Source organism: Salmo trutta, chromosome 38, assembly GCF_901001165.1.
Source record: "Salmo trutta chromosome 38, fSalTru1.1, whole genome shotgun sequence".
Classification (NCBI taxonomy): Eukaryota; Metazoa; Chordata; class Actinopteri; order Salmoniformes; family Salmonidae; genus Salmo; species Salmo trutta.
In genome coordinates this window covers 29,401,555-29,426,482 of record NC_042994.1, presented here as the reverse complement: position 1 = coordinate 29,426,482, position 24,928 = coordinate 29,401,555, and the positions used below count along the sequence as shown (strand labels likewise).

Here is a 24,928-nt window from a genome sequence, read left to right as displayed (position 1 = left end):
ATGAGCGCAAGCTGCATCTGTTCAACAGTTTCTACACTGTCCCATACGAGAAACAACAAGCGTTGATTCTCTCCGGCTTAGAACAGGTTAGAAACAGGACAAAACTCATATTATAATAGCTATATTGAACACTTGCATAGTTTAACTTTGACAGTAATGATACGTACATTAACGTTAACTCTAAAAGTGCAGTGTTACACAATGGTGCAATACAAACTCATTCTGTGTATAGGTTGGGAGTGTGTGAAAGATGGGGGTCCTGATCAAGCAATACCCTGAATGTGCTACAGTATATGTTTTACTATCAATAAATGTATATGTTCTACAAAGAGAAGAATACCACATCAACTGCAAAATTCTGGGTTTATAGGGACATTTTCAAACAGCAGTCTCAATTTCGGCCAACCCAGGAGTGACACCTGTGGCAAATGTGACACATTCTTCACTAAGATGTCAGCAGCAACATCTGAAGAGGAGAAGAGGAAGATTGCAGTTGAAAGTGAGTTGCACCATCGAAAAGCCGAAAAGGCCTACACACAGCTTCAAAGTGACACTGAGTGGGCTAAAGCCAATGCTGACTGCCATGTCATTTCTGTGGATCTATAGGGGGTGATGTACACCCCTAATCTGACCCACTCCAATGTCTACTATCAGCGGCAGCTGTCAAATTTTAACCTTTGCATCCAGGAACTTGGAAAAGAAGATCCTGCATACATGTGTGTTTGGCATGAGGGGATTGCACACCGAGGGTCCATTGAGGTAGCAAGCTGCATATTGAAGTGGGTGAAGACAAAATTCACATCACTCACCAAACCAGAGGTGCACAAGTTGATCATCTTCAGTGACAGATGCTGTGGGCAGAATAACAACTGGCGGATGCTCAATCTGATGTCGATGCTCATCTCTATGGGTTACTTTACCCAAGTTGAGCAGAAGTTCATGGTCTCTGGTCATTCTTTTCTTCCTTGTGATCGATCTTTTGCCACCATCGAGAAGAGGTGCAAGGAGTCAGTCCTTCATACACCTGATGATGTTTCAAAGATGATACTTGAAGCACAACCAGCGAAACCATTCAAGGTGATGAGGATGCAATGTGAAGACTTCAGGCACCTTCCAGATTCTGTCCTCAAGCGACCAGCTGGACTACAGATCACCTCAGTGAGGTGGTTAAAAGTCACAGGTATTGCACAGAAAATAGTTTACTAACATCCCATCAACATGCAACATGTTGTTCTAACAATAAAATATCCTAATGATTCCCTTTTTTTATTCATTACAATATACAGTACATCTCTCTGTCACCACATTTAGCATTAACTCTAAGCAGTTAACTTATTTACTGCTGTCACCTCAGTACAGAAGGACATTTCTTGCCTTTAGCATGGGTTTAACGCAATTCAAAACTTAATTGCTGATCATAGTGTTAAACGCAAAGAGAATGGTTTTCTGAATGTTTTGTAATATTGACCTTAGGGACCTGCATAATGGACATGCATATTGGCACATCACATTGATCCATATTTGATATGTACAAGTTGTGCTTCTTTTGATTGAATTAATTTAATTGTATTCTATTTTTGTAGTTATTCTATGGTATGTTCACATTGAGGGTTTCATTTTAAATGAGACTAAGATTTCATGACTCAACTTTTAAGAAAAGTCATCAGTGCTAAAGTTGATAGACCACCTTTAAATGAACCTCCATACAAATGAATTAACTATATATTGCATTTAAGTTATTTACATGAAGGGCATCTGTACTTGAAAGTACTTAAAACATCATATCAGGTGTTAAAAAAGGACATCTTACAAGTGTCATGCAAAATGTCACATATACTGTTCTTCCACAAACTGAAATCATCGCTGGAGATATACTGTTCTTCCACATTCTAAAAATTAAAACAGCAATAAAATAAGTATTTTTTGAAATAACAAAAAAATATCAATTGTTGTTGGAAGATATGAGTATGGTGAATTATTTGTCAACCATAAAACACCTAATGTGGTACACACAATTAATAATATAAAAATAACTGATTATCTTAAAATGGAAAAATTGTCACATATATGGTTCTTCGTCTGTAGGATTCAATTATTGGCACCCTTGATAAAGATGATCAAAAAATACTGTATCAAATAAATAATACAAATAATGAGCTATATTGCAGGCTCAAAAAATATTGAAAATTAAATTATTTTATGCCAATACAATTTATCAGAGAAAGAGATTTTGTTTAAAGGTCCAATGCAGCCGTTTTTATCTCAATATAAAATCATTTCTGGGTAACAATTAAGACAGGGGTGCACTTTGGTTTTAGAAGAGGGTGGGGGGCATAACCTGGAGGGGGGTCTGGAGTTCCTGCTCCAGATTTTTCGGATCTAAAGCTCATTTCCTGCCTTTCTACACAATCCAATATGACCCATGGCCCTTCTAGTCATCTCTATTTAGAACAACAAAAAGTAAGCAAAAATGCCCACAGTCATCAAGCTAGGTAAGAGATTATTACATATGTATAGGTGATTGATAAGACTGAAGTAGATCAAAGGTAATTCAAAAATCTATATTGTGTTGCACCTTTAACCAAAAGCCTAACAAATTAACTCTTAAAAAAATTACAAAGTACAAAGACTTGATTGTCTTTATTAAGACATCCTCTATATCAAATTTCAGCCAGTCAGCCCAAGCTGGCCGCACGCCCAACCCCCACCAGTTTAGTCAATAACTCAACTCACTCCCAACACAATTTCCTTCCCACCTATTTTTTTTTTTATTCCCAAGGGAAAGGTTTGGAAACCAAAGTAAAAAAAAAAACACAAAAAACACATGCACCTACACATTATTATAATTATTTAAAAATATATATTTAACCTTTATTTAACTAGGCAAGCCAGTTAAGAACAAATTCTTATTTACAATGACTGCCTACCCCGGCCAAAACCAGACGGCACTGGGCCAATTGTGCGCTGCCCTATGGGACTCCCAATCACGGCCAGATGTGATACAGCCTGGATTCGAACCAGGGACTCTAGTGACACCTCTTCCACTGAGATGCAGTGCCTTAGACCTCTACGCCACCCGGGAGCAGCACATTTTCCATATAATTAACCTCATATGCCTAATAGTACTGTAGAGCTCTTTTTACTTGCACCCAATATAGCTGGGTCACCCAGTCCTGCCGCTAGGGGTCCACCACCCTGCCCCTAGGGGTCCACCACCCTGCCCCTAGGGGTCCACCCTCCTGCCCCTAGGAGTCCACCACCCTGCCCCTAGGAGTCCACCCTCCTGCCCCTAGGAGTCCACCACCCTGCCCCTAGGAGTCCACCACCCTGCCCCTAGGAGTCCACCACCCTGCCCCTAGGGGTCCACCACCCTGCCCCTAGGAGTCCACCACCCTGCTCCTAGGAGTCCACCACCCTGCTCCTAGGGGTCCACCCTCCTGCCCCTAGGAGTCCACTCTCCTGCCCCTAGGGGTCCACCCTCCTGCCCCTAAGAGTCCATCATCCTGCTCCTAGGAGTGCACCACCCTGCCCCTAGGAGTCCACCACACCACCCTGCCCCTAGGGGTCCACCACCCTGCCCCTAGGGGTCCATCACCCTGCCCCTAGGGGTCCACCACCCTGCCCTAGGAGTCCACCACCCTGCCCCTAGGGGTCCACCACCCTGCCCCTAGGGGTCCACCACCCTGCCCCTAGGGGTCCACCACCCTGCCTCTAGGAGTCCACCACCCTGCCTCTAGGAGTCCACCACCCTGCCCCTAGGGGTCCACCACCCTGCCCCTAGGAGTCCACCCTCCTGCCCCTAGGAGTCCACCACCCTGCCCCTAGGGGTCCACCACCCTGCCCCTAGGGGTCCACCACCCTGCCCCTAGGAGTCCACCACCCTGCCCCTAGGGGTCCACCACCCTGCAGCACACCAACCTAACACACCCCGCTCACCTTAAGGATCTTAGTGAAACATTCATTTTTGGTTTCGGGTGTGTTAGGCCAAGGCCAGAGTGACAACACACAGGACGGCAGACCCCCAGGACCAGGACTGAGTTGCCCAGCAGCTAGGGATTGCCCTAATAGACTTGGTATCTCCCCTGACCTGGGCATGTTTTCAATCCTGACTCCTTTAGTCATACTGTATTCCATATAAGGCATCCAGACCTTATAAAAGTTGCCCAGATACCCTTAAGCTTGTAATAAATCAAATCTAGTGATATATAACTTGACATTTCTGCCATCCATTGTGACATTGTGGGTGGATAACCAACATTCCAATTAATGGCAGTGCATTTTCTTAGTGCTAAAAAATGCTTGGTTACACAGTTTCTTCTGATAACAGACTCCAGTATCGTCATTTTCCAAGCAAACAAAAACAGGGAGATAAAAGAACATACTCTTTTCCAGAATTCAGCCAGAATTCAGCCATACATATGACCATAACATATGTAAATATGTCCCCTTTTGTCTTTTACACCTCCAGCAGAGGAATGACATTTCTGAGTGCCTGATATTCAGTTTCACTGGCATATAGTACGTTCTATGAATGGTCTTCAACTGCAGCGATTTGTATTTGAGATGATATGAACATGACTGGGTATTCTAACATATCTGTATTCATTCATCATCATCAATAGCGTCTACCAGGTCTTCCTCACATTTTTGTTTTACATGTTGTGTCATCGGGAGAAGCCTTGATCAACCCTTGAAACAGTTTTGAAATCAACTTTGGAGCATTGTCAGATTGCCTTAAAATAGTTTCAGATAAGAGCTACAATGCTAATATTTGTGTAAACTCTTCAGAATTGTAATCTGTGGGTGTCACTGAGTAAGCTGCCCATCTGGACCTCAGATCCATAGGTAAGGCTGTACATTGCAAGATAAGTATTCCCCCAATGTAAGAATGCTGTTCATTGACTACAGCTCAGCATTCAACACCATAGTACCCTCCAAGCTCATCATCAAGCTGGAGGCCCTGTGTCTCAACCCCGCCTTGTGCAATTGGGTCCTGGACTTTCTGACCGGCCGCCCCCAGGTGGTGAAGGTAGGAAACAACATCTCCACTTCTCTGACCCTCAACACTGGGGCACCACAAGGGTGCGTGCTCAGCCCCCTCCTGTACTTCCTGTTCACTCACGACTACTTGGCCATGCATGCCTCCAACTCAATCATCAAGTTTGTAGACGACACAACAGTAGTGGGCTTGATAACCAACAATGACGAGACAGCCTATAGGGAGGAGATGAGGGCACTCGGAGTGTGGTGCCAGGAAAACAACCTCTCACTCGACGTCAACTAAACAAAGGAGATGATCATAGACTTCAGGAAACGGCAGAGTGAGCACCCCTATCCACATCAATGAGCCCAATCCAAATCAACAGGACAGCAGTGGAGAAGGTGGAAAGTTTTAAGTTCCTCGGAGTACCATAGTACCCTCCAAGCTCATCATCAAGCTGGAGGCTTGCGACTTCAACTGTACATATTCTCATTCACCCCTTTATATTTGTGTGTATTGGGCAGTTGTTGGGAATTGTTAGATTACTTGTAAGATATTACTGCACTGTAGGAACTAGAAGCACAAGCATTTCGCTATACTTGCATTAATATCTGCTAACCATGTGTATGTGACCAATAAAATTTGATTTGATATTCTGAAGTTCAAATCAAATCAAATTGTATTAGTCACATGCGGCGAATACATTTCACCTTACAGTGAAATGCTTAATTACGAGCCCCTAACCAACAATGCAGTACCAATAAGAATAAGAAATAAAAGTAACAAGTAATTAAAGTGCAGCAGTAAAATAACAATAGCGAGACTATATACAGGGGGGGTAACGGTACAGGGACACCGGTTAGTTGAGGTAATATGTACATGTAGGTAGAGTTATTAAAGTAACTATTAAAGTAAGACTATGCATAGATGATAACAACAGAGAGTGGCAGCGGTGTAAAGGGGGGGGGGGCAATTCAAATAGTCTGGGTAGTCATTTGATTAGATGTTCAGGACCCATGCCAAGTCTTTTCATTCTCCTGAGCGTGAGGAGGTTTTGCTGTGCCCTCTTCACGACTGTCTTGGTGTGCTTGGACCATCATCCCTAAATTTATACATCCACAGTGCGATCAACGGATTTTACATTTTTGTTGTCAAATTGTCTTTTGTTTCATTTTTATAACAACATTCCAAACTTGTTTAGCATTTATAGTCCAATTGTGTCATGATTTCAATATTTGTATTAGTTTGCATGTTTCAACGGGGACTTTTATTTTGAAGGCGATACGCCGATTCCACTTTTGCTGCTCACAACACTCGCTTGTTTGAATGAACGAAGGAGCCCACGAGTACCTTCAGATTCAACTTGAGAAGAGTACGATAAACGTTGACTAGTATTTCTATAACTTAGCAAATTAAACGATACATTGTTAGCATTTAATCCAACGTGTACGGTTACTGATTGAGGTTTAGTACAGTAGCTAAAGTAAGCAATCCCGACTCGTGTCGTTTGTTGTGCTAGCTTGCATGTTAGCTAGCTAGCCAATTCTGCTATACTTGCTAGTGACAAATAAGAAACTAGATAGATAACGTTATCCAGGTAAATGTGTTTTTTTTCTAACAGTTAAACTATTATCCAGGAGTCCTGTATATGATCAAATATGTCCGAAGCACAAGACTTGAGAAAGCGCAGTAAGAAACGCTACGGCGGCGGACACCGGAGTAAGAAGTACAAGGGTTCCCGGGAGCTTGAGGTGGGCATGCAAGGTATTCTCATCACCTGTAATATGAACGAGAGGAAATGCACCGCGGAAGCCTTCAACCTGCTCAACGAATACGCCGATCAACTCTACGGACCTGAGAATGTAAGCAGTACATTTAGCGAGGCCATGTACGAATACGTGAAGAGGTGTTTCCCTTAATTCCTGCCTTGAAGTCATCGCTGGTGAAAAGCCGTTGAGTTGAACGGATAACTGTCCAATCATGTCAATCAAATCCGGGATCAACTGAACGTAAATAGGAGTAGGAGAAAGGAGTCATTTCTGAAGTAACTGCGCCAACTTTACGAAATGTTGAAGTGTGAATTGTTAGTAGATATTATTTGTACTGTACATCTTTATTGGTAGTTATCTTTGTTAATAGTTATTAATGTGTCTTTTTGTTTAAAGTAACTTCTCTAAACTCTCCTGACAACCCAGTTTAAGGAACCCGAGGAGAGCAGTAGTGAGGAAGAGGAGGATGAAGATGTGGAGGCAGCTCTGAAGAAGGAGGTGAAGCAGCTCAAAGCATCGTCAGGGAAACGGGAGCGGCGCTTCCAGGCTATGGACAGTGGAGCCAACAACGTCATCTTCATCAAGACGAAGAACCTCGGTGAGGAAGAGTTTGACAGACAGCATCCCAGCTCCTTAGACAGAGATGAAGCATGTCTCAAGACTCCCAGTATATATTTATATATTTTTTAATTGATCCTTTATTTAACTGGGCAAGTCAGTTAAGAACAAATTCTTATTTACAATGACGGCCAACACCGGCCAAACCCGGACGACGCTGGGCCAATTGTGCGCCGCCCTATGGGACACCCATCACGGCCGGTTGTGATACAGCCTGGATTCGAACCAGGGTGTCTGTAGTGTCACCTCTAGCACTGAGATGCAGTGCCTTAGACCGCTGCGCCACTTGGGAGCCCACTACTTTGAACCAGCGCCCTGAGTGGAGAGTGAGACCACTCATTTAGCAGACACTTTTATCATAGTTCTTTGAAATGATTTGTGCCGTCATGCCACTACTTGGCATGACAAGGAGCTGACATGACAGCAGAAACAGTTCTGGGACCAGGCTAGGTTTTATCCTTAGTTCATTAAAGAACTGCCAACATTAACAGTTATACCTATTCAGAAGTCCTCAAAATAGTCTGTTTGGTTTATAACTAACTAGTCTTTTTATTCTCCCAATCCCCCCTCTTGCTCTGTCTCTCTCCAGACCCTGATAAGCTGGTGCATCACATCCTGTCAGACCTCCACATCACCAAGAAGAACAAGTCACGAGTCATCCTCAGAATGCTGCCGGTGAGCACATGTCATGTGGCTGAGTATCAGGTGGCATGGAGGTTTCCTGACAGTCCAACCAGAAGAGAGAGGGAGAGACTAGCTGGAAGAATTTCTCTTTTTGGGAATGTGTGGGTTTTTTGGGTTGGGGGGGTTCCTTGTCGTTCTGATGGTTCTGTGTGTTCTAGGTGAGTGGAACGTGCAAGGCGTTCCAGGAGGACATGGATAAGTTCCTGAGTGTGTTCTTAGAGCCGTGGTTTAAAGCCCCCAACCAGGGCAGCTACCAGATTGCCTTCAAGGCCCGGAACAGCTCCCACAACAAGAGGGATGACATCATCAAGGCCCTGGCAGGTAGGCTACATGGACACAGTACTGGGAAACATCTCTAGATACAGTGTGTTCAGAGACAAGAGAATAACCCAAAATCAAATCACATTTTATTGATCACGTGCACCGAATACAACTGGTGTACATTGAAATGCTTGCTTACGAACCTTTCTCAACGATGCAGAGTTTAAAAATCAAATGGTAACTAACACGAGGAATACAATAAAATACACAATAATTAAGCTATATACAGGGAGTACCAGTACCAGATCAATGTGGAGCTATATACAGGGAGTACCAGATCAATGTGGAGCTATATACAGGGAGTACCAGTACCAGATCAATGTGGAGCTATATACAGGGAGTACCAGTACCAGATCAATGTGGAGCTATATACAGGGAGTACCAGATCAATGTGCAGCTATATACAGGGAGTACCAGATCAATGTGCAGCTATATACAGGGAGTACCAGATCAATGTGGAGCTATATACAGGGAGTAGCAGTACCAGATCAATGTGCAGCTATATACAGGGAGTACCAGTACCAGATCAATGTGCAGCTATATACAGGGAGTACCAGTACCAGATCAATGTGCAGCTATATACAGGGAGTACCAGTACCAGATCAATGTGGAGCTATATACAGGGAGTACCAGTACCAGATCAATGTGGAGCTATATACAGGGAGTACCAGTACCAGATCAATGTGGAGCTATATACAGGGAGTACCAGTACCAGATCAATGTGGAGCTATATACAGGGAGTACCAGTACCAGATCAATGTGCAGCTATATACAGGGAGTACCAGATCAATGTGGAGCTATATACAGGGAGTACCAGTACCAGATCAATGTGCAGATATATACAGGGAGTACCAGTACCAGATCAATGTGGAGCTATATACAGGGAGTACCAGATCAATGTGGAGCTATATACAGGGAGTACCAGATCAATGTGCAGCTATATACAGGGAGTTCCAGTACCAGATCAATGTGGAGCTATATACAGGGAGTACCAGTACCAGATCAATGTGGAGCTATATACAGGGAGTACCAGTACCAGATCAATGTGGAGCTATATACAGAGAGTACCAGTACCAGATCAATGTGCAGAGGTACAAGGTATTTGAGGTAGATATGTACATGAAGGCAGGGTAAAGTGACTAGGCATCAGGATAGATAATAATAAGGTATTTGAGGTAGATATGTACATGAAGGCAGGGTAAAGTGACTAGTCATCAGGATAGATAATAATACAAGTAAAATAAAGAACAGAGTAGCAGCAGCAAATGATGAGTGTAAAAGTGTGTGTGTGTGTGTGTGTGTATACTCCCCTCGTTCTCCTGTAGTCCACTACAGCCCTGTTGATGTGGATGGTTCTCCTGTAGTCCACTACAGCCCTGTTGATGTGGATGGTTCTCCTGTAGTCCACTACAGCCCTGTTCATGTGGATGGGACGGTGCTCTCCCCTCGTTCTCCTGTAGTCCACTACAGCCCTGTTGATGTGGATGGGGGCGGTGCTCTCCCCTCGTTCTCCTGTAGTCCACTACAGCCCTGTTGATGTGGATGGGGACGGTGCTCTCCCCTCGTTCTCCTGTAGTCCACTACAGCCCTGTTGATGTGGATGGTTCTCCTGTAGGTCACTACAGCCCTGTTGATGTGGATGTTTCTCCTGTAGTCCACTACAGCCCTGTTGATGTGGATGGTTCTCCTGTAGTCCACTACAGCCCTGTTGATGTGGATGGGGACGGTGTCTCCCCTCGTTCTCCTGTAGTCCACTACAGCCCTGTTGATGTGGATGGGGACTGTGCTCTCCCCTCGTTCTCCTGTAGTCCACTACAGCCCTGTTGATGTGGATGGGGACGGTGCTCTCCCCTCGTTCTCCTGTAGTCCACTACAGCCCTGTTGATGTGGATGGGGGCGGTGCTCTCCCCTCGTTCTCCTGTAGTCCACTACAGCCCTGTGATGTGGATGGGGACGGTGCTCTCCCCTCGTTCTCCTGTAGTCCACTACAGCCCTGTTGATGTGGATGGGACGGTGCTCTCCCTTCGTTCTCCTGTAGTCCACTACAGCCCTGTTGATGTGGATGGGGACGGTGCTCTCCCTCGTTCTCCTGTAGTCCACTACAGCCCTGTTGATGTGGATGGGGACGGTGCTCTCCCCTCGTTCTCCTGTAGTCCACTACAGCCCTGTTGATGTGGATGGGGACGGTGTCTCCCCTCGTTCTCCTGTAGTCCACCATCAGCTCCTTGGTCTTATCTACATTGACTGAGAGGTTGTTGTTGTCGTGGCAACACATTGCCAAGTCTCTGACCTCCCTGTAGGCTGACTCATCGGTGTCGGTGATCAGGCATACCAAGCGTTGTGTCGTCGGGTAAATTTGATGACGTCGTTGGAGTCGTGCGCGGCCACACGGTCGTGGGTGAATAGGGAGTACAGGAGGGGACTAAGCATACACCCCTGAGAGGCCCACGTGTTGAGGGTCAGCGTGGCGGAAGTGTGCCTACCCTCACGACCTGGGGGCGGCCCGTCAGGACATCCAGGAACCAGTTGCAGAGGGAGCGTTTCAGTCCCAGGGTCCCCAGTTCTATGATGAGCTTGGAGGGATCTTTGGTGTTATTTCACCTCTTGTTCAGGTGAGAGAGGGCAGTGTGCATTTCAGATTGCGTCATCTGTGAATCTGTTGGGGTGGTTTGCAATTTGGAGTAGGTGCAGGGTTTCTAGGACGATGGTGTTGATGTGAGTCATAACCAGCCTTTCAAAGCACTTCATAATTACAGATGTGAGTGCTACAGGACGATAGTCGTTTACGCAGGTTACCTTGGAGCTCTTGGGAACAGGGACAATGGTGGTCAGTTTGAAACATGTTGTGATTACAGACTGGGACAAGGAGAGATTGAAAATGCCCTTGAAGACACTTGCCAGCAGGTCTGTGCATGCTTTGAAAAACTTGGTATTCCGTCTGGCCCGGCAGCCTTGCTAGTTTTAACCTGTTTAAAAGTTTTACTTACGTTGGCCATGGAGAGTGAGATCAGAGTCATCCTTAACAACAGGTGCTTTCATACAAGACTCAGTGTTGTATTCATTGAAGCGAGCATAAGAGGCATTTAGCTCATATGGGAGTTCTACATCGCTGGGCAACTCATGGCTGGGTTTGCCTTTGTAAAACGTTATCGTCTGCAAGCCCTGCCACATACGATGAGCATCGGAGCTGGTGTACTAGGATTCCTCCTATATTGTCCTTCTGCATGTTTGAAGTCGTAGCTTTCTTGTGTGTGTCCATGTCCCGTTCCTTATAAGTGGTAACTCTAGCCTTTAGCCCAGCGTGGATAGCCCCTTCAGCCCTGCCTGTAATCCATGGTTTTTAGTTTGGATACATTCTTATAGGCACTGTATGCACTTATTGAGGAAGCTCATGACTGTTGTGGATGAATCCCGGAACATATCCCAGTCTGTACTAGCAAAACAGTCTTGTAGCCTCATGTCTGCTTGGTCCGACCACTTCCATCCTAGATGTTTCAGTATATCTCATCGGACCAGTTTCCCCAGACACAGATTAAGCCTAGGCCTGGACTGAGACGCATGCTGGATAGAGATTACATGCAGGGAACTGTCTCTATATTGTCCTAGTGTATTCATATCTCACACACCTGTCCTCTGTCCATGGGACAACCCCTGTGTGTGTACTGTGCTCGCTCATATAACCTCTGTACCTGGCCACTCTCATTATGTTTATGTCCCCCTGCAGGCCTGGTAGGGAAGATGAATCCTAAAAACAAGGTTGACCTGACCACCCCTGAGCTCACCATCATCGTCGAGGTCATCAAGAGTGTGTGCTGCGTCAGCGTTGTCAGGGACTACACTCTATACCGGAAGTACAACCTGCAGGAGGTCGCCAAGGAGGAGGGGCCTAAAGACGTGAAACAGGAAGAGGTCACCACAAACCAGGAAGAGATAAAGTCGAACCAGGAAGAGAAGGATGGGAAACAGGAAGAGATCAAGTCGAACCAGGAAGAGAAGGATGGGAAACAGGAAGAGGGAAAGGATGCCCCAAAAACAGAAAAGGAAGGAAAGGGGGATGAAGAGAAGTAGATCCATGTACCAGGAGGGAGAGAAGAAGAGGAGAAGTAGATCCATGTACCAGGAGGGAGAGAAGAAGAGGAGAAGTAGATCCATGTACCAGGAGGGAGAGAAGAAGAGGGAGGGGAATGAGAGAGGAAGTGAAATGGGACTGATAAACAACTAAGGCATCTCACAGTGCAGGTGATGCAGTCAATGTGTTTTAGATAACTTTACTGTAGAACAGGTCCTATTCCTATTGTCCATTCCAAATGGGACCCTAATCCCTACATAGTGCACTACTTTTGACCTGAGGCCTATGGGTCCCGGTCAAAAGTAGTGCACTATAAAGGGAGTAGGTTGCCATAGGACCTGGTCAAAAGTAGTGCACTATAAAGGGAATAGGGTGCCATTTGGGACATAACCTGTATGTTATTTTTTTCCCCTTGTACCTCCAGCTGTATGGTGCATAGTTAACTAGTACCAGGGTTGGGGTCAATTCCCTTTTCAATTCCAGTCAATTCAGAAATTACACTGAAATTCCATTTCTCTTCGATGTGTTTTCAATTAGGAACCTTTTGGAATTTGGGTTACTTTCTGAATTGACCTCAACCCTGACTACGACAAAATCCTTTGGTCCTCCATTTTGTATTGTCTCCAACATGTCCTCCATTTTGTGTTGTCTCCAACATGTCCTCCTCATCACTGACAGTCCATTGGTCTCCTCTCCATCACCGAGCAGTCACTGGAAGCTGATGGGTACATTTTTTAATTTCATTAGATTTTTTTTAAAAGATTCACTTTTATTTTTTAACATAAAAGGTGTCATATTGTTTTCGAATATATATTTGTTGGTTTTCCAGAAATCCTGGTTGTAGGGTTCCGAGTTTCTTGCGTTTTCCCTCATTATTCAAGAAATCCTACATCTGGGATTTCTGTAAAACCAGGGAATTCATTGAAAGTTCACTGAATTTTTCAACCCTAGTCAGCCGACAATCTTTCCTCTGTAAATGAATGTTAGAAGAATCTCTAGTCGTCTAAGTTGACCCAGTTCTTACAGGGCTGGTTTCCTGGACCCAGATGAAGCATAGTCATGGACTAAAACACTTTTTTTCATTGAGAATCTCCATTGAAAGTGCTTCTTAGTTCAGGGGCCGTTATCTATCATGTGTCTGAGTAGGAGTGCTGATCTAGGATCAGGTCCCCTTGTCCATATAATTGTATTTGTTATAATCTTAAAGACTGATCCTAGATCAGCTCTGAGACCATTGATACGGCCCCAGGAATGTAGCCCTGATCTGAGTGCAGGACTCTCATATACTGTCCGATAATGGAGGTATACTGTAATATACCTTTTTGTTTTGTAGAACAGAGTAACTTCCCAAAAAAACTGCTCCTTGAAATAAAGTGTGATTTTTTTTTTGTGTGTGTGTTTTTATATTCTCATTCTCGCTCCACTTTGTTTTCAGAGTAACTCACTAGCTCGGTTTCCATCTAACTGATGAGAGATTTTCAATACGAATATTGTAAAATCAGCATAAAAATAATATGCACATTTTCCCACGAGAGCTGTTTCCATCAAACTGACTTGTTGCAGATTAAAGGCTGTGTGTGATGACGTAGGGCACATAAAATAAAATAGTGTTAAATTCCCACGTAGCGAATAAATCTGTTTCCATTGCATTTTCAACTCTCACAAGACATGTTGTATAGCGAGTGATGAGATTTATGTACTAAAGAGAGAAATCCTTCCCTGTAGCTCAGTTGGTAGAGCATGGTGTTTGCAACACCAGGGTTGTGGGTTCGATTCCCACGGGGGGCCAGCACAGAAAAAAATGTATGATATGTATGAAATTGTATGAAATGTATGCATTCACTACTGTAAGTCGCTCTGGATAAGAGCGTCTGCTAAATGACTAAAATGTAATGTAAATGTAAATCATTTTTATTTGTCAAAAGGCAGCCGAGCATCGACGATCATGTCAACAGAATAAGACCCTCAATATTTATTGTAAAGGAGCATCACTTTTCACCACCCTGTGAAGTACATATCTTATTTCATCTGTAGGCTAATAAACTGCTTTACCGACGAGTCGTAGGGGAGGACCACTCACCATGTCATCGCGTGACTCCACGGTTACTTCCATATGATGGGTATTATATCAATATCTGTACGCAAAAGCCTTTTCACTGACACAAGAAGATCCCACCTTGTCCGGCGTATTTTGTTTTGTCGACATTTGGAAAGTTTACCAAAAACACATTTTTGTGAGATTTTTACTTAACTCAGATTTTTACTTAATAACTCAGATTTTTACTTAACTCAGATAAATAATAAAAGTTGGGTGGAAACCTGCTTCTACACCTGCATTGCTTGTTGTTTGGGGTTTTAGGCTGGGTTTCTGTATAGCACTTTGAGATATCAGCTGATGTAGGAAGGGCTATATAAATATATTTGATTTGATTTGACTTATTCCAATTTCATTTTGATGTTTGCCATTACTGCTCTGTAACACAAGGTGGCGCTGTATTGCACTGTAAACCCAGCCAATAGCACAGGTGACCAAATCCTCTTCATATAGAGAGCTACTGACAGAGCAGGCTTTTGCTCCAGACCTATTTTTATTTTTTTACCCCATTTGTTTTAGTAGTTACGGTCTTGTCCCATCGCTGCAACTCCCGCACGGCGAAGGTCGAGAGCCGTGAGTCCTCTGAAACAACCCAGTCAATCCGCACTGCTTCTTGACAAAATGGCAGCTTAACCCGGAAGCCAGCCGCACCAATGTGTCGGAGGAAACACCATAACCTGGCAACCGTGTCAGCGTGCACTGCACCCAGCCCGCCACAGGAGTCACTAGAGCGCGATGGGACAAGAACATCCCTGCCGGCCAAACCCGGACAACTCTGGGCCAATTGTGCGCCGCCTCATGGGTCTCCCGGTCGCGGCCGGCTGCGACAGACCCTGGACTCGAACCAGGATCTCCAGTGGCATAGCTAGAGACCACCGTACCACTCGGGAGGCCCTGCTCCAGACCTATTTTACACAACACACCTGGTTCAGCTTATCAAGGTTCTGAGTATCAGCTGATTAGTGAAATCAGGTGTCACAGTAAGGCTGGAACAAAACCTTGCTACTGGTGTGTATCTCTGGCCACTCCGACTCCTGGGTCCAATTCATTAGGGGCACACCGTAGCGAAACATTTTGCAACGGGAAAAGCGAGTATTATTGGGCTAGTGCAGGTAGTCCCTCCCTGTTTTTATACCTGTTATTGACCAAAGTAACTATTCACTGCAAACAGCTGAAGATGGCCAGGTTCAGTACATCAGCCATCGGTCTCTTCATAACTCTCCTTAATGAGCAGGTTAGGATCATTGAACACTCACCATCTCAGGAGTGTTAGAATGCTTCCCTAATGGCACCCTATTCCCTATATACTGCCCTACTTTTGACCAGAGCCCATTCCCTACATAGAGCCCTACATTTGACCAGAGCCCTATTCCCTATATACTGCCCTACTTTAGACCAGAGCCCTATTCCCTATATAGTGCCCTACTTTGGACCAGATCCCTATTCCCTATATAGTGCCCTACCTTGGACCAAAGCCCTATTCCCTATATGTGCCCTACTTTGGACCAGAGCCCTATTCCCTATATGTGCCCTACTTTGGACCAGGGTGCATAGGATAGGGAATAGGGTGCCACTTGAGTGTAATTTGAGCAACAGCTCATTGACTTCCATTATGGATCTGCAGGCAGAGTGAAATGACTGTAAGACAGACAGAGACAGGGGGGATGGCTTGTACTAATTGGCTCATAGACTTCCAGTGATATTGACAGACGAACGGATAGGAGAGACAGGTTGTCAATGTGGAGACAGAGGCTTCCATTAGAATAGAACAGAATATTTTCATATTGAATTCTGTCTTCCATTTAGGAGGAGCTGCACTTAGGAACAGCTGACTCATTTGTAGAGCTAATTTAGAACACCTCTCTCTCCCCCCTCTCTTTATCTGCCTCCCGCCCTGTCTCTCTCCCTCCCCCCCTCTCTCTCATTTGTATGCCATATTGACCTCTCTCACACACACATCTCCCCAAAGTGGCAGTTTTCACTGTCCCTTATTAAAGCTAATTACCTGGGCAGGGAGTGTTTCTAGCGACCCCGTCGATCGTTAGTCCCGACAGCCGGTGCGTTCCGTTCCTCGTTGGAAAATTAGCTGCTACCGGCTCGTCTCAAGCGCCCCGGTTTGACATTTTACTGGACAAGGTGAGAATCTCAACAGCGCCCGAGTAGAGGATGATTGGAGCGCGTTTTAAAGCCTAGAAATACAACGGCCATTAAAATTATACCCCATTAGATATCTAATGTCATAATGACCAATTTACAGAATATGAGTCATCGGAATACGGTCTGCCTGTTAGTCTATCCTGACCTGCACCTGATGGGAAGGAATTAACCAGTTAATACTGTTACAATAATATGGTAATCAGGTAACATAAAATGATTCCTCCATCAGGCTACAGGGGACAAACATTGTCGCCATTTGAAGCGGTTAAAGCCTACAATATTATCCATGAATTCAGTTTGTACTTGGTCGTCTCTTAAGAAAACTCCCAGGAGTCTCACACACCCTCTTCCTGTCTCTGTTGTTTTAATTGGCCCTCTGGTCCTGTCTAATTGCTCTGTGTTTCTCTGTGGGACCTGAGCCCCCTGCCACTCAGACCTGACACTCACACACCCGTCACTCAGGATTGTCCGAAACCCCTCTCGTTTGAGTGGAAAGGTCAGAGGCCCCGGAAACAATGGAACATACAGTACACACACACACTCTCCTACACACACACACACTCATGTGCACGTTGTCCCTGAGGACATGGGGATTATCATCCACTAGCGTAGCCCTATGGCTGTGTTCCAAATGGGACCTTATTCCCTATGTAGAGCCCTCTGGGCCCTGCTCATAGCTCTATGGCTGTGTTCCAAACTGGACCTTATTCCCTATGTAGAGCCCTCTGGGCCCTGCTCGTAGCCCTATGGCTGTGTTCCAAATGGGACCTTATTCCCTATGTATAGCCCTCTGGGCCCTGCTCGTAGCTCTATGGCTGTGTTCCAAACGGGACCTTATTCCCTATGTAGGACCCTCTGGGCCCTGCTCGTAGCCCTATGGCTGTGTTCCAAACGGGACCTTATTCCCTATGTAGAGCCCTCTGGGCCCTGCTCGTAGCCCTATGGCTGTGTTCCAAATGGGACCTTATTCCCTATCTAGAGCCCTCTGGGCCCTGCTCGTAGCCCTATGGCTGTGTTCCAAATGAGACCTTGTTCCCTATGTGGAGCCCTCTGGGCCCTACTCAATAGTAGTGCACTACCTAGGGTATAGTGTTGCCATTTGAGAAGCAAGCCATATCTGACCTTCACTGTCAGACGCTAACTTATCTGTCTCCTGGGCCTCCTTCCAGACATCTGGCCCTGACACACACACACACACGTACTCTGCATGTAGGCATCACACTGGTCTCTGCTGAAGAGTTAGCTCGCTAGTTATTGAGTTCTGCCATTCAATTCAGCATTTAAAGGATGTCAGACTGCTGCTACAGAGGTCAGAGTTGAACAGGACGTCAGTCAGACTGCTGCTACAGAGGTCAGAGTTGAACAGGACGTCAGACTGCTGCTACAGAGGTCAGAGTTGAACAGGACGTCAGTCAGACTGCTGCTACAGAGGTCAGAGTTCAACAGGACGTCAGTCAGACTGCAGCTACAGAGGTCAGAGTTGAACAGGACGTCAGTCAGACTGCTGCTACAGAGGTCAGAGTTGAACAGGACGTCAGTTAGACTGCTGCTACAGAGGTCAGAGTTCAACAGGACGTTAGACTGCTGCTACAGAGGTCAGAGTTGAACAGGACGTCAGACTGCTGCTACAGAGGTCAGAGGTGAACAGGACGTCAGTCAGACTGCTGCTACAGAGGTCAGAGTTGAACAGGACGTCAGTCAGACTGCTGCTACAGAGGTCAGAGTTGAACAGGACGTCAGTTAGACTGCTGCTACAGAGGTCAGAGTTGAACAGGACGTCAGTCAGACTGCTGCTACAGAGGTCAGAGTTGAACAGGACGTCAGTCAGACTGCTGCTACAGAGGTCAGAGTTGAACAGGACGTCAGTTAGACTGCTGCTACAGAGGTCAGAGTTGAACAGGAAGAAGTGATATTTCAGGGTGTGATTCTCTAGACTGTTGTGTGCTGAGTGGTTTTGTGATTCTCATGCCACACACACTTTCCCCTTCCCACAGTCACGACATATACACACACACACACACTTCCTAAACTCCTCTCTGTATCACTCACCACAGGTAATATAAAGTCCCACTTGTTATTCACACCTTGTTGGGAGATGTAGTTACATCCATTTACTGGTGAGATTACCCCATAATGACTCTCCCCTTCCCTCTGTATGGGTGCGAGCGTGTGTGTGTGTGTGTGTACGGTGTGTAGTGTGAATGAGTCTTATAATGAGAAACTCTTATCATCACTCAGCAGCCTGTCAGCTGAATGCTATTAGCTGTAACCACGGCAACACAGCAAAACACAGCAGGTAGAGCTGTCTCAAGTGGCCCGTGTTGACTCTGAGCACCCATTGGTCCCCTCGGACCCCAAAGCTTCCTGTGGGAATGGAAGTCATCAGACTGATGGAACCCAATCCCCCCCTAGATAGTGCACTACTTCAGACCAAGGCCCATAGGGAATAGGGTGCACTACTTCAGACCAGGGCCCATAGGGAATAGGGTGCACTACCTCTGACCAGGGCCCATAGGGAATAGGGTGCACTACTTCAGACCAGGGTCAATAGGGTGCTATTTGGGCCCTAGATATGGAGTAGTTTGAGATGTAATTGGAGGAGATTATGAACCAGGAAGGGAATGGAAATGGGAAGATGTGTTTTTATAATGATGTGTTAATTAGTGATGAGAAATGAGTTTTAACACCTGACTCAGTGTAATCAGTCAATGTTACTCAGTATTTATTACTGTTAGGGGAGAGAGAGAGAGAGTAGTATGAATTAAAGAGACAAAGTGAGAGAAGAGGAGGAAAGGGGGAGACTGACAGATTGAGAAAGAGGGAGAGAGGGACTCTGGTCTGGACTAAATGACCTTGACAGCAGTGTTCTAGTTCTTTGTTGTTCTGCTGTCGGTGGTTCTACATGGCTGATTACCATACCGCTACAGAGGTCACATGACTAACTGGACTCTGGAGGACAGGTGGGCTCTAAAGCAGCAGACATATTAAAATGGTAATGTCTGAGGAGGGGGAGGGGATGAGGGGAGAGAGGAGAGGATGAGGGGAGAGGAGAGGGGATGAGGGGAGAGAGGAGAGGATGAGGGGAGAGGAGAGGAGGTGAGAGGAGAGGAGAGGAGAGGAGGGGAGGGGAGATTGAGGAGGGCTAGTCTGTTGTGGTGTGAACTGTGGAGAGAGAAAGAGACAGGAAGAAGTAGAAGAGGGGAAGAAGCTGCTTCAGAGTATTGAGATATGTCCCATCATGTCTGCTTCAGAGTATTGAGATATGTCCCATCATGTCTGCTTCAGAGTATTGAGATATGTCCCATCATGTCTGATTCAGAGTATTGAGATATGTCCCATCATGTCTGCTTCAGAGTATTGAGATATGTCCCATCATGTCTGCTTCAGAGTATTGAGATATGTCCCATCATGTCTGCTTCAGAGTATTGAGATATGTCCCATCATGTCTGCTTCAGAGTATTGAGATATGTCCCATCATGTCTGCTTCAGAGTATTGAGATATGCCCCATCATGTCTGCTTCAGAGTATTGAGATATGTCCCATCATGTCTGCTTCAGAGTATTGAGATATGTCCCATCATGTCTGCTTCAGAGTATTGAGATATGTCCCATCATGTCTGCTTCAGAGTATTGAGATATGTCCCATCATGTCTGCTTCAGAGTATTGAGATATGTCCCATCATGTCTGATTCAGAGTATTGAGATATGTCCCATCATGTCTGCTTCAGAGTATTGAGATATGTCCCATGTCTGCTTCAGAGTATTGAGATATGTCCCATCATGTCTGCTTCAGAGTATTGAGATATGTCCCATCATGTCTGCTTCAGAGTATTGAGATATGTCCCATCATGTCTGCTTCAGAGTATTGAGATATGCCCCATGTCTGCTTCAGAGTATTGAGATATGTCCCATCACGTCTGCTTCAGAGTATTGAGATATGTCCCATCATGTCTGCTTCAGAGTATTGAGATATGTCCCATGTCTGCTTCAGAGTATTGAGATATGTCCCATCATGTCTGCTTCAGAGTATTGAGATATGTCCCATCATGTCTGCTTCAGAGTATTGAGATATGTCCCATCATGTCTGCTTCAGAGTATTGAGATATGTCCCATGTCTGCTTCAGAGTATTGAGATATGTCCCATGTCTGATTCAGAGTATTGAGATATGTCCCATCATGTCTGCTTCAGAGTATTGAGATATGTCCCATGTCTGCTTCAGAGTATTGAGATATGCCCCATCATGTCTGATTCAGAGTATTGAGATATGCCCCATGTCTGCTTCAGAGTATTGAGATATGTCCCATCATGTCTGATTCAGAGTATTGAGATATGCCCCATCATGTCTGCTTCAGAGTATTGAGATATGTCCCATCATGTCTGCTTCAGAGTATTGAGATATGTCCCATCATGTCTGCTTCAGAGTATTGAGATATGTCCCATCATGTCTGATTCAGAGTATTGAGATATGCCCATCATGTCTGCTTCAGAGTATTGAGATATGTCCCATCATGTCTGCTTCAGAGTATTGAGATATGCCCCATCATGTCTGATTCAGAGTATTGAGATATGCCCCATGTCTGCTTCAGAGTATTGAGATATGTCCCATCATGTCTGATTCAGAGTATTGAGATATGCCCCATGTCTGCTTCAGAGTATTGAGATATGTCCCATGTCTGCTTCAGAGTATTGAGATATGTCCCATGTCTGCTTCAGAGTATTGAGATATGTCCCATGTCTGCTTCAGAGTATTGAGATATGCCCCATGTCTGCTTCAGAGTATTGAGATATGCCCCATGTCTGATTCAGATTATTGAGATATGCCCCATCATGTCTGATTCAGAGTATTGAGATATGCCCCATGTCTGCTTCAGAGTATTGAGATATGTCCCATCATGTCTGCTTCAGAGTATTGAGATATGTCCCATCATGTCTGCTTCAGAGTATTGAGATATGCCCCATGTCTGATTCAGAGTATTGAGATATGTCCCATCATGTCTGCTTCAGAGTATTGAGATATGTCCCATCATGTCTGCTTTAGAGTATTGAGATATGTCCCATCATGTCTGCTTCAGAGTATTGAGATATGTCCCATCATGTCTGTTTCATAATATTGAGATATGTCCCATCATTTCTGCTTCAGAGTATTAAGATATGTTCCATCATGTCTGCTTCAGAGTATTGAGATATGCCCCATCATGTCTGCTTTAGAGTATTGAGATATGTCCCATCATGTCTGCTTCAGAGTATTGAGATATGTCCCATCATGTCTGCTTTAGAGTATTGAGATATGCCCCATCATGTCTGATTCAGAGTATTGAGATATGCCCCATGTCTGCTTCAGAGTATTGAGATATGTCCCATGTCTGCTTCAGAGTATTGAGATATGCCCCATGTCTGCTTCAGATTATTGAGATATGCCCCATCATGTCTGATTCAGAGTATTGAGATATGTCCCATGTCTGCTTCAGAGTATTGAGATATGTCCCATGTCTGCTTCAGAGTATTGAGATATGTCCCATGTCTGCTTCAGAGTATTGAGATATGCCCCATCATGTCTGCTTCAGAGTATTGAGATATGCCCCATGTCTGATTCAGATTATTGAGATATGCCCCATCATGTCTGATTCAGAGTATTGAGATATACCCCATGTCTGCTTCAGAGTATTGAGATATGTCCCATCATGTCTGCTTCAGAGTATTGAGATATGTCCCATCATGTCTGCTTCAGAGTATTGAGATATGCCCCATGTCTGATTCAGAGTATTGAGATATGTCCCATCATGTCTGCTTCAGAGTATTAAGATATGTCCCATCATGTCTGCTTCAGAGTATTGAGATATGTCCCATCATGTCTGTTTCATAATATTGAGATATGTCCCATCATTTCTGCTTCAGAGTATTAAGATATGTTCCATCATGTCTGCTTCAGAGTATTGAGATATGCCCCATCATGTCTGCTTCAGAGTATTGAGATATGTCCCATCATGTCTGCTTCAGAGTATTGAGATATGTCCCATCATGTCTGCTTTAGAGTATTGAGATATGTCCCATCATGTCTGCTTCAGAGTATTGAGATATGTCCCATCATGTCTGCTTCAGAGTATTGAGATATGCCCCATCATGTCTGCTTCAGAGTATTGAGATATGTCCCATCATGTCTGTTTCAGAGTATTGAGATATGTCCCATCATGTCTGCTTCAGAGTATTGAGATATGTCCCATCATGTCTGATTCAGAGTATTGAGATATGCCCCATCATGTCTGATTCAGAGTATTGAGATATGTCCCATCATGTCTGCTTCAGAGTATTGAGATATGTCCCATCATGTCTGCTTCAGAGTATTGAGATATGTCCCATCATGTCTGCTTCAGAGTATTGAGATATGTCCCATCATGTCTGTTTCATAATATTGAGATATGTCCCATCATTTCTGCTTCAGAGTATTAAGATATGTTCCATCATGTCTGCTTCAGAGTATTGAGATATGCCCCATCATGTCTGCTTCAGAGTATTGAGATATGTCCCATCATGTCTGCTTCAGAGTATTGAGATATGTCCCATCATGTCTGCTTTAGAGTATTGAGATATGTCCCATCATGTCTGCTTCAGAGTATTGAGATATGTCCCATCATGTCTGCTTTAGAGTATTGAGATATGTCCCATCATGTCTGCTTCAGAGTATTGAGATATGTCCCATCATGTCTGCTTCAGAGTATTGAGATATGTCCCATCATGTCTGCTTCAGAGTATTGAGATATGCCCCATCATGTCTGCTTCAGAGTATTGAGATATGTCCCATCATGTCTGCTTCAGAGTATTGAGATATGTCCCATCATGTCTGCTTCAGAGTATTGAGATATGTCCCATCATGTCTGCTTCAGAGTATTGAGATATGTCCCATCATGTCTGCTTCCAGTGAATGGATCAGACGATCAGACGTTTCCAATATGGCTGCTTTCTGCGGCGTCATCTTCTGCTTTCCCCTTTCCAAGTTACCCTCTCTAAAGCAGCACATCAAAACTATATAGATTAAACACACACACACACACACAGATAGCATGTCAACACAACTCTAAAGGGATAAAAAATGTTGAAAGGAGGAACATGAATAGGGATTATATATGAAAACTTCAAAGAGAAGCAGCTGCCATGGTTGATGATCTAGACAGAAGGGCTCTCCAACACACACACACACACACACATACACCCACACACACACACACACATACACACACACACACACACTGCACCATGCAGCATTAACAGGATTTGAGAAGGTATTGAACATAGAGAGAGAGGGAGAGAGGGGGCGAGAAAGAGAGAGAGAGAGGAGAGAGGGAGGGGGGGTGAAAGAGAGAGGGGGTGAGAGAGAGAGAGAGAGATATGAATGAAGCTGTTAAATACAACATCAAACACAGGGCAAGCCCAGCAGGGGGTCTCCTGTCAGTCTGACGTCCTTTCTACTGAGGGTCTGTCTGGTGTGTGTGTTGGTGGCGGGGCCCCCCTGCAGAACGGAGAAGGCCTTCGTTGCTCCTCCATATCGCTGCAGCGTGATGACATCACAACACGGAAACAAGAGAGGGAGGGAGGGAGGGAGGGAGGGGTGGGATGAGAAAGAGAGGAGGAGGAGAGAGAGAAGGGCTGATAACCAAGACAACGACACAAAGATGGCGACAGATTCCACTGCGGGACGCCAACAGGAGTCCAGATTAACAGATCGTCCTGCGGAGTACCAGAACCGTGTCCGTTACAACGGGACGACGACCGGCCTGACACCACGACATCACCACCACCGACCCATCATCGCCATGGTAAGAATCACCATTTACCGTATTACTGCCACCGCCCTCCACCTTCCGTATGCCAACGGAACCTCCAAACAACAAAGCCTGTTGTGCCGTAACATCTCCCCGCCGTGGCGTCGTCGTCGTCCGACCCGTTTGTTGTCGTGTTCGTCTTCTAATCTAATAACAGTTATTTTTTTCTTCTCTTTCTTTCGCTCCTTTCATCCTGGTCCTTATGTCCCTCCAGAAGCCCTTTATCGACATCAAAGGAAGCACATCAATTGGTTTGACTGCCAGGAGAGTCTCCAGGAAAAAGACCTCGTAGCAAAGATCACCACACGCTTTCCTGATGCATTTATTTACGTCTTCGCCTTGCTGGGGTTTTTCTCCCCATCCTGCTCCATCCTGCCCATCCTGCTCCATCTGGACCCTCCATCTCCTTCCATCCCA

General features: G+C 45.1%; 1 protein-coding gene across 4 annotated transcripts; it reads left to right on the top strand.

The window, feature by feature from the left end:
* The first annotated feature begins 6,250 nt into the window (after positions 1-6,250).
* LOC115178860 (THUMP domain-containing protein 1) lies at positions 6,251-14,091 on the top strand. Of its 4 annotated transcripts, none has more exons than XM_029740240.1 (6): positions 6,251-6,353; positions 6,619-6,843; positions 7,177-7,348; positions 7,958-8,043; positions 8,211-8,373; positions 12,098-14,091. In XM_029740240.1, exons 2-6 carry the CDS (start codon positions 6,640-6,642, stop codon positions 12,439-12,441), a joined length of 969 nt encoding a protein of 322 aa, XP_029596100.1. In that variant the 5' UTR covers positions 6,251-6,353; positions 6,619-6,639; the 3' UTR covers positions 12,442-14,091. The 4 variants fall into 4 exon arrangements, with proteins under 4 accessions (XP_029596100.1, XP_029596101.1, XP_029596099.1 ...); XM_029740241.1 differs by having other exon boundaries at positions 6,262-6,353; positions 6,603-6,843; XM_029740239.1 differs by having other exon boundaries at positions 6,277-6,464.
* Positions 14,092-24,928: the final 10,837 nt, after the last annotated feature.

What these genes read in the sequence shown, in the direction of transcription:
- LOC115178860 (XM_029740240.1), top strand. Translation starts at nt 6,640, where the DNA reads ATGTCCGAAGCACAAGACTTGAGAAAGCGCAGTAAGAAACGCTACGGC. An exon ending in CATCAAGACGAAGAACCTCG is followed by an intron (nt 7,349 to 7,957) that starts GTGAGGAAGAGT and finishes GTCTCTCTCCAG; the next exon opens with ACCCTGATAAGCTGGTGCAT. An exon ending in TCATCCTCAGAATGCTGCCG is followed by an intron (nt 8,044 to 8,210) that starts GTGAGCACATGT and finishes TGTGTGTTCTAG; the next exon opens with GTGAGTGGAACGTGCAAGGC.